This window comes from Eleutherodactylus coqui, chromosome 3, assembly GCF_035609145.1.
Source record: "Eleutherodactylus coqui strain aEleCoq1 chromosome 3, aEleCoq1.hap1, whole genome shotgun sequence".
Taxonomy (NCBI): Eukaryota; Metazoa; Chordata; class Amphibia; order Anura; family Eleutherodactylidae; genus Eleutherodactylus; species Eleutherodactylus coqui.
In genome coordinates this window covers 124,329,841-124,342,797 of record NC_089839.1, presented here as the reverse complement: position 1 = coordinate 124,342,797, position 12,957 = coordinate 124,329,841, and the positions used below count along the sequence as shown (strand labels likewise).

The 12,957-nt window shown below is 44.3% G+C and overlaps 1 protein-coding gene across 2 annotated transcripts in view; it reads left to right on the top strand.

Moving 5' to 3' along the window:
• CNST (consortin, connexin sorting protein) overlaps positions 1-12,957 on the top strand; it is a 420,527-nt gene that overhangs the window by 174,727 nt on the left and 232,843 nt on the right. For both annotated transcript variants that reach the window (XM_066596044.1, XM_066596043.1), the window contains exon 5: positions 10,078-10,164. In XM_066596044.1, the coding sequence (XP_066452141.1) occupies positions 10,078-10,164 (87 nt within the window). The remainder of the gene's footprint in view (positions 1-10,077; positions 10,165-12,957) is intronic.

Sequence of the window (12,957 nt, the reverse complement as noted above, 5' to 3'; positions counted from 1 at the left end):
TTCACCTCCCCTCATGGATCCGATCCATGAGGGGGGGTGAAACGGACACTTTTTAAAAAACTTTTGTAACTTATTCGCGATCGTCGCTATCCAATGGATAGTGGCGATCGTGGGCCCGGGGACCGCTCACCGCGATCCCCGGTAACACCTCCTGGCTCCCGGCTACCTTCGGGAGCCAGGAGATTTTAAATTTGCCAGGGGCTCCCGGGCTTCTGCACATGCGCCTGACGTCATCATCTGGCGCGCATGCGCAGAAGACCGCTGGCGGGTCCGGGAGGACCAGATTCATCGGGGGCAGCGGTGAGAAGGCAGGTGAGCATTTTCAGCTGTCGCTGAATACCTGACATTTTTTACACTTTTATTTACTTTTTCGCGATCGGCGCTATCCACCGGATAGCGCCGATCGCAATTCCGGGGGGGACTGCCCGCATCCTGGGATGACAGCTCCATGCTGTTGGCTACCTGCGGGTACCGGCAGCATGGAGCTGTCACGTCCTCAGGCAAGTGGGCATTAATCCAAAGAGAATGCAGAAAACTATGTCTTCTAGGATTAAAGCCCACTTACTGAGGACGTAGTGTCCCGATGGGGCAGTCGTTAAGGGGTTAAAGCACAAGCGTTAACAGTCCCTAAAAGAAGGAAGAAAGCGAAGCATTTAAAGAGACCAGAATGGATGAACACAGAACTTGCACACGTTAAAAACAAAGAAAAATATGGTTATCAAATGGAAAGACGGTGGAATATCTAAAGAAGGATATAATGCAGTCTGCAGAAACTGTAGGGCAAGTGTCAAAAGAAAAAAAACAAAAAAACTAATAATAAATTGAGGCTTGCAACGGAGGCCAAAATCAATAATTAAGGATTTTGTGGGTATGTCAACATGGTGAGGGAGCACTTCGCTAACTTAAATGAATTCAAGTCTCAAGGTCAAGATGATTTACATTCTAGGATACTAAAAGAAGCAGCGGAGGTAATTGCTAAATCATTCGCCATAATCTTTGAAAATTACTGGAGAACAGGAGAAGTCCCAGAAGATTGGAAAAGGCCAAATGTCCCTATCTTCAAAAAAGGGAAGAAGGTGGATCCAGGAATCTATAGGCCTGTGAGCCTGACTTCTATACCGGGAAAGTTATTAAACAGCATGTATTCAAGTACTTGGATAAAATGGAGTAATTAACCAGAGTCAGCATGGGTTTGTAAAGCCTGGTTTAGACTCAACGTTTATCGCTCAAAAAACACTTTTGAGTGATTTTTGAGTGATAATAGTGTTCTTTACAGCACAAGGTGATCGCTCAAACATTGAGCGATCACCTTGCTCTCCGAGCGGGGGATGTAGTGCATTCAGCTGTTGTCTCCTCGGAGCGCTCAGCTGTATAACAGCTGGACAGCTCTGTTCTTTATTCCCAGCCTGTTTTCAGGTAGCGGGATACAGCTGAAACAATAGTATCGGCTGTATCCTGCTGTGAATTCCTGATAACTGACCGTTGATCTTTCAGCATACTGAAAGATCAACGGCAGCTTAATGAAAACGGCACAATGTCAGTGTAGTTAGACACAGCGATTATCGCTCAAAAGATGGCTTTGAGCGATTTTGAGCGAAAATAGTTGTCTAAAAGGGCCTTAACAAACAAGTCATGCCATACTAATCTAATTTTCTTATCACTGACTGGGTTGATCAAGGAAATGCGATGGATATAGTATATCTTGACTTTAGTAAAGCATTTGACAAAGTATCTCATGCCATAATTATTTTAAAAATTACCAAATATGGGATTGACAATGCCACTGTTAGGTTGATTCACAATTGGCTGAGTGATCTTACTGAAAAAGTGGTCATAAATGGCTGCACATTCAAGTGGAAGAATGTATCAAGTGGGGTACCACAAGGCTCTGTCCTAGACCCATGTTACGGTATACTGCCCTTGATACGCCAGCCTGGGTTGCCCTGATCTCACTCGCAACGCCTGTCCCTGCCTACTCCTGGCTAACCCCAGGCGGGCAACTGGGCGGCAGTCCCTACTCTCGCTAGGGACCGAGAAGGGACGCTGGCGTACGTGATGGAAAGGGCAGAATAACAACAGAAAAGGCAGATGTAATAAACCAACACGGAAATACAAAGCAGACCTGAGGCAGATGGAAAAACCTGGCAGAAATAGCAAACAAGCTGACGAGCAGGAGACAGGGAAAGCAATAACTGGCAGCGATTGCCAGAGTCGCTGCCAGACTTATAAACAAAAGCCTTCGCCCAGGGGCAGAGAGAGGGAGAAGCCAACTCCCAACAGACAATATAAAAAGGAAGCAAGTGCACGGCAGCTGCACTCACTGGTGTGCGTGCACGGCGCCGCAAGCCACCAGCACACCGCTGGCCAGGCACCCGCTCCCCCGGCAGCCGGATCACAAGCCGGGGAGACGTACCCCGACTGGGGGACCCAGCCCCCTGCCGCCCCGGGAGGAGCTGCAACCGCCACATGGTAACAGCCCAGTGTTGTTCAACATTTTTATAAATGATCGGGAGGAGGAAATTGATTGGAAGCTGATCAAATTTGCTGACGACACAAAGCTAGGAGGGATAGCTAACACTAGGGAAGAGAGAAATCCTATTGAAAAAAGTTCTAGAAAAGCTTGAACAGTGGGCGGCGACTAGCAGAATGTTATTTAACCATGCAAAGTCTTACATCTGGGCAAGAAAAATGAAAAAAGCACATACAGAATGGAAGGAATTGGGCTAAGCAGCAGCACACGTGAAAAATACTTGGGTATACTAATAGAGCATAGACTGAACATGAGTCAACAATGTGATGTAGCAGCCAAAAAGGCAAACAGAATTCTGGTATGTATTAAGAGAACCATAGAATCTAGATCATGTGAGGTAATTATCCCCTTCAACTCTTCCTTAGTCAGACCTCATCTGGAATACTGTGTCCAGTTCTGGGCACCCCACTTTAAAAAAGACATTGACAAACTGGAGCAAGTTCAGAGAAGAGTTACCAAGATGGTGAGCAGTCTGCAAATAATATTCTATGAGGAACGGATGAAATGTCTGGGAATGTTTTAGCTTGCAAAAAAGAAACCTGAGAGGAGACTTAAAGGGGTTGTCCCACGCCGAAACGGGGTTTTTTTTTTTTTTCAACAGGCCCCCCCGTTCGGCTCGAGACAAACCCAATGCATGTGTTAAAAAAAAAAAGTTTAGTACTTACCCAAATCCCCGCGCTGCGGCGACTTCTTCCTTACCTTAGCAAGATGGCCGCCGGGATCTTCACCCACGATGCACCGCGGGTCTTCTCCCATGGTGCACCGTGGGCTCTGTGCGGTCCATTGCCGATTCCAGCCTCCTGATTGGCTGGAATCGGCACACGTGACGGGGCGGAGCTACGAGGACCAGCTCTCCGGCATGAGCGGCCCCATTCACCAGGGAGAAGACCGGACTGCGGAAGCGCGTCTAATCGGGCGATTAGACGCTGAAATTAGACGGCACCATGGAGACAAGGACGCTAGCAACGGAACAGGTAAGTGAATAACTTCTGTATGGCTCATAATTAATGCACGATGTACATTACAAAGTGCATTAATATGACCATACAGAAGTGTATAACCCCACTTGCTTTCGCGGGACAACCCCTTTAATAGCTATCTAAAAATATCTGAAGAGCTGTCACAGTGCAGAGGGATCAGCCCTATTCTCATTTACACAGGGGAAGACTAGAAGCAATGGGATGAAACTGAAAGGGGGAAGACATATAAGATTTTAGAAAAAAAACTTTCTGACGGTGAGGGTGATCAATATGTGGAACAGATTACCACGGGAAGTGGTGAGTTCTCCCTCAATGGAAGGGTTCAAGCAAAGGCTGGACAAATATTTGGGATGATTTTAGTAAATCCTGCACTAAGCAGAGGGTTGGACCCGATGACCCTATAGGTCCCTTACAACTCTACCGTTCTGTGGTGCTAAGAAGTCCTGTTATTCTAAACATAGTATGGGGGAACTGCTTAGCACCCCTCAAATGCACTGTAGCAGCCACTTTCAGCACTGACACTGGGGAACAGTGGGGAAGGTAAGTATAAAACGTACATAGGAATCACTGTGGGAGGAGATTCTACAGATGTAAGGAGATTCTATTTATTAGATATAAGATCCACACAGCAGATCTTATACACATGATGTGGCGCTGTCCAAGACTAAAAAGATAGAGGACCAAAGTATGCACTCTAATCCATGATGTATATGGTATCACTTTGGAATTTACCCCATTGGTATGCGTGTTCGGATATGTCAATGATTTACCTCCTAGTTGAAAACAAGAAATTAGCAGTAGCTATACTATTATATTTAGCCAGAAAGCTAATCGCGCAAAATTGACTTGATGAAACCCCTCCCAACTTGGGTGAATTCAAAAATAAAGTCACTCAAATTTTAACGTGAAAGAAATGTGTATTATTGTAAAAGAAAAACTCTACAGAAATAGTACAACATATGGCTCAAATGGCTGCATGCTTTCGGTCGTCTTAGTACCGATTTGCTCAGGAGATATGGGTGGAGGAGGGACTAGCTGGGGGGGAAGGAGGGGTGGGGGAGAGACATCTCTGTATTAACCTCTGAATTGCAAGATATGATAAGTACCACTTTATGAGGAACCCACATTGGACGAAAGAACAGAAAAGGAACACTAAGAACTTTTTTTGCGCATTGCATGAGAGACTTATTGGGATATGTTTGGTTAAGGTGTTTTTTGTATTGTTTGTTTAAATGTCTTTAGACCAAGAAGATTCAATTAATAAAAATATTTGAATTAAAATTAAATCCCTGAAGCTCAGATGCTTGGGCTGTAGGTAGCTGACAGATTCCTTTTAAAGAATGACACACACACACTCAAAGCCTCCTATCCGTTGACTGCCAGGGCTCTGACGCTGATTTAAAGATCGCTTGAGGTTCATGTGTCTGCGCTCTTACATACTGGCGATAGGTTTTCTAGCGATGCAAGAGTGCGTGAAAACCACATGATTATGAAACCAATGATATTCAATGGTTTCATTCTCATTTGTGATGTGCTCACTCAAGCCTAACTGTGATTAAAAAAACGCTGAAATATTGCCCATAGTTTTCAATGAGGCCCGGGCCTTGGAATCCCACATAGTGAGGAGAGAGGGGGATAGGGGTTGCTACGGTGGATCTCCTACATATTTCCCTGTATTTGGAGAGATGGGGGGGCTAGAGGGCTTTCCCACGGCTTCAGTGAGAGGGGGTGGGATTCTCATAGTGATTTTTCTCTAGCAGAGGGGGTGGGTCTATGGGTCTAGAGGAGGGATCCAAATATGAGTAGATATGTAGATGATCCTCTGTAACATAGTATGTTAGGCTGAATGAAGACCATGTCCATACAGTTCAGCCTGTTTCAACCCCCTCCTTGTTCGTCCAGATAAAGGCAAAAAAAAAACAACTAGGCAATTTAGCTCATTTGCATGACAAAAAATCCCTTCCTGACTCAATATGGCAGTTAGAATAATCCTGGATCAACGTTTCAGTTCGTACCTACCTCCAAGACCTGGATCAACAACCCAGCTGGTCACCAAATGTCAATATCCTGTAATATCATCATAGCACTCTAAAAAGATGTCTAGTCCCCTTTTAAACTGCTCTAGCTATTTTGCCATCACCACGTCCTTCAGGCAGAAAGTTTCACGGTCTAACTGCTCTTACAGTAAAGAACCCCCTTCTGTGCTGGTGATAAAACCTGCTTTTTTCTAGATGTAGAGGATAAGCTCTTGTTACTGTCGCAGTCCTGGGTATAAACAGATCATGGGAAAGATCCTTGTATTGTCCCCTAATTTAATTATATATAGTTATTTGATGGCCCCTTAACAGTCTTCCCCCACCCCCCCAGTATTCCAATCCGTTTATTAGTTTAGTTGCCCTTTTTTGAATCCCCTCAAGCACTGAAACATCTTTCCTGAGCGCCAGTCTTTAGAACAGTACATAGTATTTCATGTGAGGCCTGATAAGTGCCTTCTTTGGTGGAAGAATAATGTTCTCGTCCCTCGCACTTATCTCTTTTAATGCACCCCAAAACTTTATTTGCTTTTCAGCAGCTGATTGGCATTGATTGCTCAAGTTAGGTTTATATTCAACTAGTACCCCCAGGTCTTTTTCCATATCACTTTTCCTTAGCAGTATCCCATTTAGTGTATATTGGTGACATAAGTTTCTCCTCCTTGTGTGCATAACCTTACATTTATCAATATTGAACTTCATTTGCCATTTTTCTACCCAAGCCCCCAGTTTATCCAGTGGCTTGGGTAGCCATATATTGTCCTCCTTTGTATTAATCATATAATTTTGTATCGTCTGTAAATATTGATATTTTACTGTGCAGTCCCTCTATCAGATAATTGATAAATATATTGAATATAATGGGGCCTAATACTGAACCCTGTGGCACCCCATTAGCAATGGTGGTCCAATCAAAGTACGGATTATTTATTACCACCCTCTTTCTATCTCTGAGCTAGTTCTTTACCCAGATACACACGTTTTCACCGATACGAAGCGGTCTCAATTTATATATTAACCTATTATGCAGATATACGAGATCAATTGACTTGCCCAGGTCCAGCCTCGAACATACTTCATTCTAGAAGCTGATCAGATTGGTCTGGCATGATTGATCCCTCATGAATCCGTGCTGATGAGGAGCTATTCCATTGTTCTTCTTGAGATATTCTAGGATGGTATCTCTCAGAAACCCCTCGGATATTTTTCCAATTATTGAAGTGAGTCTTACTGGCCTGTGGTTACCAGGCTCTCTTTTAGACCCCTTTTTGTTTATTGGAAGCACATTGGCAGTGTGCCAATCAAGTCGTACAACCCCGGTTTTGATAGTGTCTCTAAATATAAGAAATAGCAGTCTCTCTATAAAGTCACTTAGTTCCCTTAGAACCCTTTGGTGTATCCCATCCGGGCCCGGCGATTTATCGTTTTTTGTTTTTTTTTCCTAATCCTCTTCAACCGACTCTGCACTTTCTCCTGTGTTAGGCTTGCAATATTTAGTGTGTGATTGTGTGTGTGTGTGTGTGTGTGTGTGTGTGTGGTGGGGGGGGGGGGGGGGGGTTGTTTTATTGCCCTGCATCTCTTGTGACATTATTTTTCATTTGTGAATACAGTTGTGAAAAAACTATTTAATAGATTTGCCTTCTCCGACCCTGTCTTTTATAGTTTATCCTGCATTATTTGTTAACCCCTTGAGTGGCACGCCCGGAAATTTTCCGGGACGAGCTCCACTGCTCATAGTGACATAGCCCGGAAGATTTCCGGGCTATGTATCACTATGGGAGCTGCAGAGCACAATGCCACAAGCTGTGACATTGTGCTCTGCCTGCACAGACCCACACAGAGCAGTGCAAGGGCTTTGAAAAACCAGCAGAAGATATTGCCGATATGTCGGCAACCTCCTGCTTTGTTTACAGGTTGCCATAGAGACCATCGGCTTGTCAGAAGCAAGCCGATGGTCTCTGTGGCAGGAAGAGCTTGGTGCTTGGCTGTCAGAGGACAGCTAGGTACCTGCTCTTACAGCAGAGATCAGAGAAAACCTCCGATCTCTGCTGTGTTAACCCTTTACATGCTGCAGTCTATGTGACTGCAGCATGTAAAGGGCTGTCACTGCAGCATGTAAAGGGCTGTCACCATTGGACCCCTGGAATGTGATCAGGGGTCCTGATGGGTCCCTGTGGAAGTCCCCTAAAGGGACAAAAAAAAAAAAATTTAAAAAAAAGTTAAAAAATAATAAAAAAAATAATAAAAACACTTGTCTCCCTTCACTTTGTAAAAAAATAAAAAATACAATCACACATGTGGTATCCATGCGTCGTAATGACCCAGAGAAGGAAGTTAATACATTATTTTACCCCTTAATGACATGGCCCCTTTTTTTCTTTTTTCCCCATTTCTTTTTTTCCTCCCCCCTGTTTAAAAAATCACAACTTGTCCCGCAAAAAACAAGCCCTCACATGGCCATGTCAATGGAAAAATGCAAAAGTTATGGCTCTTGAGACGCAACTGCAAAATTAGTTGAAATTCAATGATTAGACCATTTTAAAAAACCTGCCCTGGTGGGCACGACAGGGTGGTAGGAAACCCGCCACTCAAGGGGTTAAAGGGACAGTGCTTTCAGTGCAAATCCTTTTACTGTTTATATAATTGAAGACTAGTTTAGGGTTACTTTTGCTCTTTGGCAATCAGTCTCTCTGCTTCCTCCTTAGCAATTTTGTTTTTTTTCTTCACATGATTTTTTTATTTATTTTTGCCTGCTTGTTTTAGTAATTTAAACGCTTTCGTTTTTTTGCTTATTGCCCTCCTTACAGTCTTGTCGCGCCACATTGGCTTCCTTCTATTTATAGTTCTTTTTTTTTAAAGGGTATTTTGGAATGAGGTAATTGGGATGTTTTTAAGCTTCTCCAATCTGTAGTCTGTACTGTTATTTTTGAGGACATTGTCCCAATTAATGCTACTGAGCTGATCAAATTTTGCTTTACTAAAGTTTAGTTTTTTTGTTGCTCCCTTATAAGGCTTCCTATTGAATGACCACTGGAAATTAATTATATTGTGGTCACTATTTCCCACGTGTCCCTGCACCTGCACCCCCGTAATTCTGTATGGTTTGTTAGTTAATAAAAAAAAGTCCAGAGTGGCCCTCCCACAAGAACTTTATCACCCTTGTGAGATTTGCAGGTTTCGTTTTCCCATGTCAAATCTGGATAATTAAAGTCTCCCATAATAATTACTACATTGCATTTTGACACCTCTTTTATTTGTCTTACTAATAATTTTTCAGTTTCTTCGTGTATTTTTGGTGTCCCATAGTAAACCCCTATGGTAAGAATTTTGTAATTTTTTTCCTACCTGTATTTCTACCAACAGAGATTCCACGTGTTAATCTCCTACGCCTATATCTTCTCATAGCCTCGGCATTAAGTACGATTTAACATACAGACACACCCCTCCCCCTCTGTGGTTCCCACGGTTTCTTCTGAAGAGATTATAGCCCTGTAAATTCACTGCCCAGTCGCATTTATCATTAAGCCATGTTTCCGTTATTTTTACTCTGGAGCCACTTGTTTACCCACCTTAGATCCTGCTGGCTTTCTAGTGTGGCTTGTGTTACAGGTAGTTTTTCCAAGAAAACTACCTTGGAGGTCTTCACCCTAAGCTTGGATCCTAGGTTCCTGAAATCGTTGAGTGTCCTCCATTGACTTCTAATTTGTTTGTTTGTGCCAATATGCACCATGACTGTCTATCCTCACTAGCGCCTCCCAGTAATCTGTCAACCTGATCCACGATGTGTCGAACTTGAGTGTCAGGAAGGCAATGATCCTGGTCTTTATGGCAGATTGCCCTATCTATTCCCCTTATAATTGCGTCCCCCACCACTAGGACCTGTCTAGACTGTGAAGCTCTGCCCCTCCCCCCTCACCCTTTCTCTGCGCGCTCTGGGGGATTTCAAAGCTGTTTGGCCCTGGCCCCATTGAAAACAATGGACGATTTTTCATCGCAGCAAGGCTTGAGTGTACACATTGCAAATGAGAATGAAACCATTGGAAATCTTTGCTTCATAAGGGCGCCCACCCACTGGCGATTTTTTTTTTCTTTGCGTTTTGCGTTTTTTCTCAAGAGCAATTAGAATTGAATGTACTCCTGTCCACTGGCGTTTTTTTTGCGTTGCGTTGCGATTTTTAACATAAGAACTGTCAGTTGCATATGTGTCCTTATTTTTCTCCTAATGCACCCATGAAAGTCAATGGAAATTAATGGAAAAGCCGCGAAAACGCGGCAAAAAACGCCGTGAAAACGCTGCGTTTTTCACGCACGAAAATCGCAAGCGCCAGTGGGTGGGCGCCCTAAGCATGCGTTTTCACTCACTCTTGCATTGCTAGAAAATCTATCGCCAGTGTGTAAGAGCCCTCAGTCTTATATTTTAACCTATTTTGATACTTGAAAGGTGTGTATTATAAATGTTAATTTGACCAATGGTATTTAGACCATGGTATTCAACTCATGAGTGCAAGGAAATGACCCTTGACTGCCCAATCAGATGAGAAAGCAATACAGTTCATCCATCTGGAACGCATCTATCACGAGCAGTTACTTGCAAACCTGTCTGCTATTCAGGAGCAGTGGGGTGAGTAAATGATCATTATGTACATATTGTTCCTTGCCACATGAAATTTATTAATCAGATGCTGTTCACGTATGGTTTATGTAAGAAATGGCCTTGTGGATCAAAACTTTTTTTTTTATGCTCTAACTATAGTTTTTAAATGTTTTCTGGATACCTAAAACCTCTACATTGAGACGCTCTTCTTGATTTACATACAGATGTGTCGGGCCACACACTATGTAATTTATTGTAGTGTACAATTTGAAAAGCTCTGGATTACATTTAACCCTTTCCAATGCAATGTCGGGCCTGCCCCAACATCATCATTTTCCTCCACAGCTCCAATGTCGGGGCAGGCCCGACACTGCAGTGCAGGAGTGCATCTGCACCCAATCGGCAGACACATCGGGTGCAGATACACTTGTGCACTGGTCCCCATCGGGACCCCCTAGGAGAAGGCAGAAAGGGTTTTTAACCCTTTCTGCCTTCTCCTTTACACATTACATAGCGCTCAATTAGCGCTATGTAATGCATAGAGATTCCGGCCGGCCAGCGATCATGTGACCGCCAGTGTTACCTGACCCCCCGCGGTCACATGAACTCCGAGCCGGGAGCCTGCACTGTGGGACCTGCTTACCTGACCGGCGTCTTGCGCGTTCTCCTTCTGTCTCCCGGCCCGGCGATCATGTGACCGCCGTGTGCCACCTGACCCCAGCGGTCACATGATCGCCGAGCCGGGAGGCAGAAGGAGAATGCGGAAGACGCCTGACAGGTAAGCAGGTCCCTCCATGGTGCAGTGAGCACCTGCACCCTCCTGAACTCTGTCAGTTCAGGAGGGTGCAGGGAAAATGTATTTTTTTTCTCACCCATTTTCCCCAGCTCCAATTTATTTGAAGCTGGGGAGAATGGGTGAGAAAAAATAAATGGATTGGAAAGGGTTAAAGTTGGATTCTTTTATTTTATTTTTTTGTCGACATTATTTTCTTTAAAAGAAGTTTTTGTTCCTGTAAACAATATCATCAAGGCAAACAACTGTTGAACAGTGATGCTTATATCTTATCCCTGAGGAGCTCAGCCTGTTATAGGGTAAATTCACGTGTGACAGATCTGCAAGTAAAGAAGAAAAAATTTGTCTATCAAGATGTTTTGAATAGTGAAAGTGTTTATAGTGGGGCAGATTGATGTACTCCTATAAGGGATTAAAACAAAAAACTGCTGCAGGACCCACACAGCAGGTTTTATTCCACAAGGACGCTCGCAGCAGATTTTTCCTAAATTTGTTCTGTGTTTTTTTGTCTTTTCTTATGAAATGGGTTGGGGGTTATTGTATAATGTGTTTAGTGATAATGCTAATATAGTTATAATGCTATAGTTGTTACTTTTTTAAAATATAAAAATTTCTGCAGTTTTTTTTAAAAATAAATTTTGTAAATCTTTTTCCGCAATTTTAAAACCTAAATTTAAAAAGATCCACTATTCATGATCTCTTAGAACACAGGTGTCAAACACAAGGCCCGCGGGCCGAATCCGGCCCGCCGCCTCATTTTCTGTGGCCCGCCGGCTATGCAGTAAGTTCCCTTACTCCTCCGTGCTGCTGTCTGTATGCGATCTTCTCTCGGCTTGTACTGTCTAGTGCAGACAGTAATAGAGGAGTGCCGATAGCAGACTGACAACGGCCGTGGAGGAGGGAAGAAGACTGCAGAGAGCATGATCTCTGGAGGGACGAGAGCAACGCTGAGGAGGAGCAGCTGCAGGGTGAGATCCTTGTGTGTATATGTGTGTGTCTGTCTGTGTGTGTATGTGTATGTATGTGTGTATGCGCAGAATGCTGTGTGTCTGTGCGTGTGTATGCGCAGAATGGAGTGCGTGTGTATGCGCAGAATGGAGTGCGTGTGTATGCGCAGAATGGAGTGCGTGTGTATGCGCAGAATGGAGTGCGTGTGTATGCGCAGAATGGAGTGCGTGTGTATGCGCAGAATGGAGTGCGTGTGTATGCGCAGAATGGAGTGGGTGTGTAATGCGCAGAATGGAGTGGGTGTGTAATGCGCAGAATGGAGTGGGTGTGTAATGCGCAGAATGGAGTGGGTGTGTAATGCGCAGAATGGAGTGGGTGTGTAATGCGCAGAATGGAGTGGGTGTGTAATGCGCAGAATGGAGTGGGTGTGTAATGCGCAGAATGGAGTGGGTGTGTAATGCGCAGAATGGAGTGGGTGTGTAATGCGCAGAATGGAGTGGGTGTGTAATGCGCAGAATGGAGTGCGTGTGTAATGCGCAGAATGGAGTGCGTGTGTAATGCGCAGAATGGAGTGCGTGTGTAATGCGCAGAATGGAGTGCGTGTGTAATGCGCAGAATGGAGTGCGTGTGTAATGCGCAGAATGGAGTGCGTGTGTAATGCGCAGAATGGAGTGCGTGTGTAATGCGCAGAATGGAGTGCGTGTGTAATGCGCAGAATGGAGTGCGTGTGTAATGCGCAGAATGGAGTGCGTGTGTTTAATGCGCAGAATGGAGTGCGTGTGTTTAATGCGCAGAATGGAGTGCGTGTGTTTAATGCGCAGAATGGAGTGCGTGTGTTTAATGCGCAGAATGGAGTGCGTGTGTTTAATGCGCAGAATGGAGTGCGTGTGTTTAATGCGCAGAATGGAGCGCGTGTGTTTAATGCGCAGAATGGAGCGCGTGTGTTTAATGCGCAGAATGGAGCGCGTGTGTTTAATGCGCAGAATGGAGCTCGTGTGTTTAATGCGCAGAATGGAGCGCGTGTGTTTAATGCGCAGAATGGAGCGCGTGTGTTTAATGCGCAGGATGGAGCGCGTGTG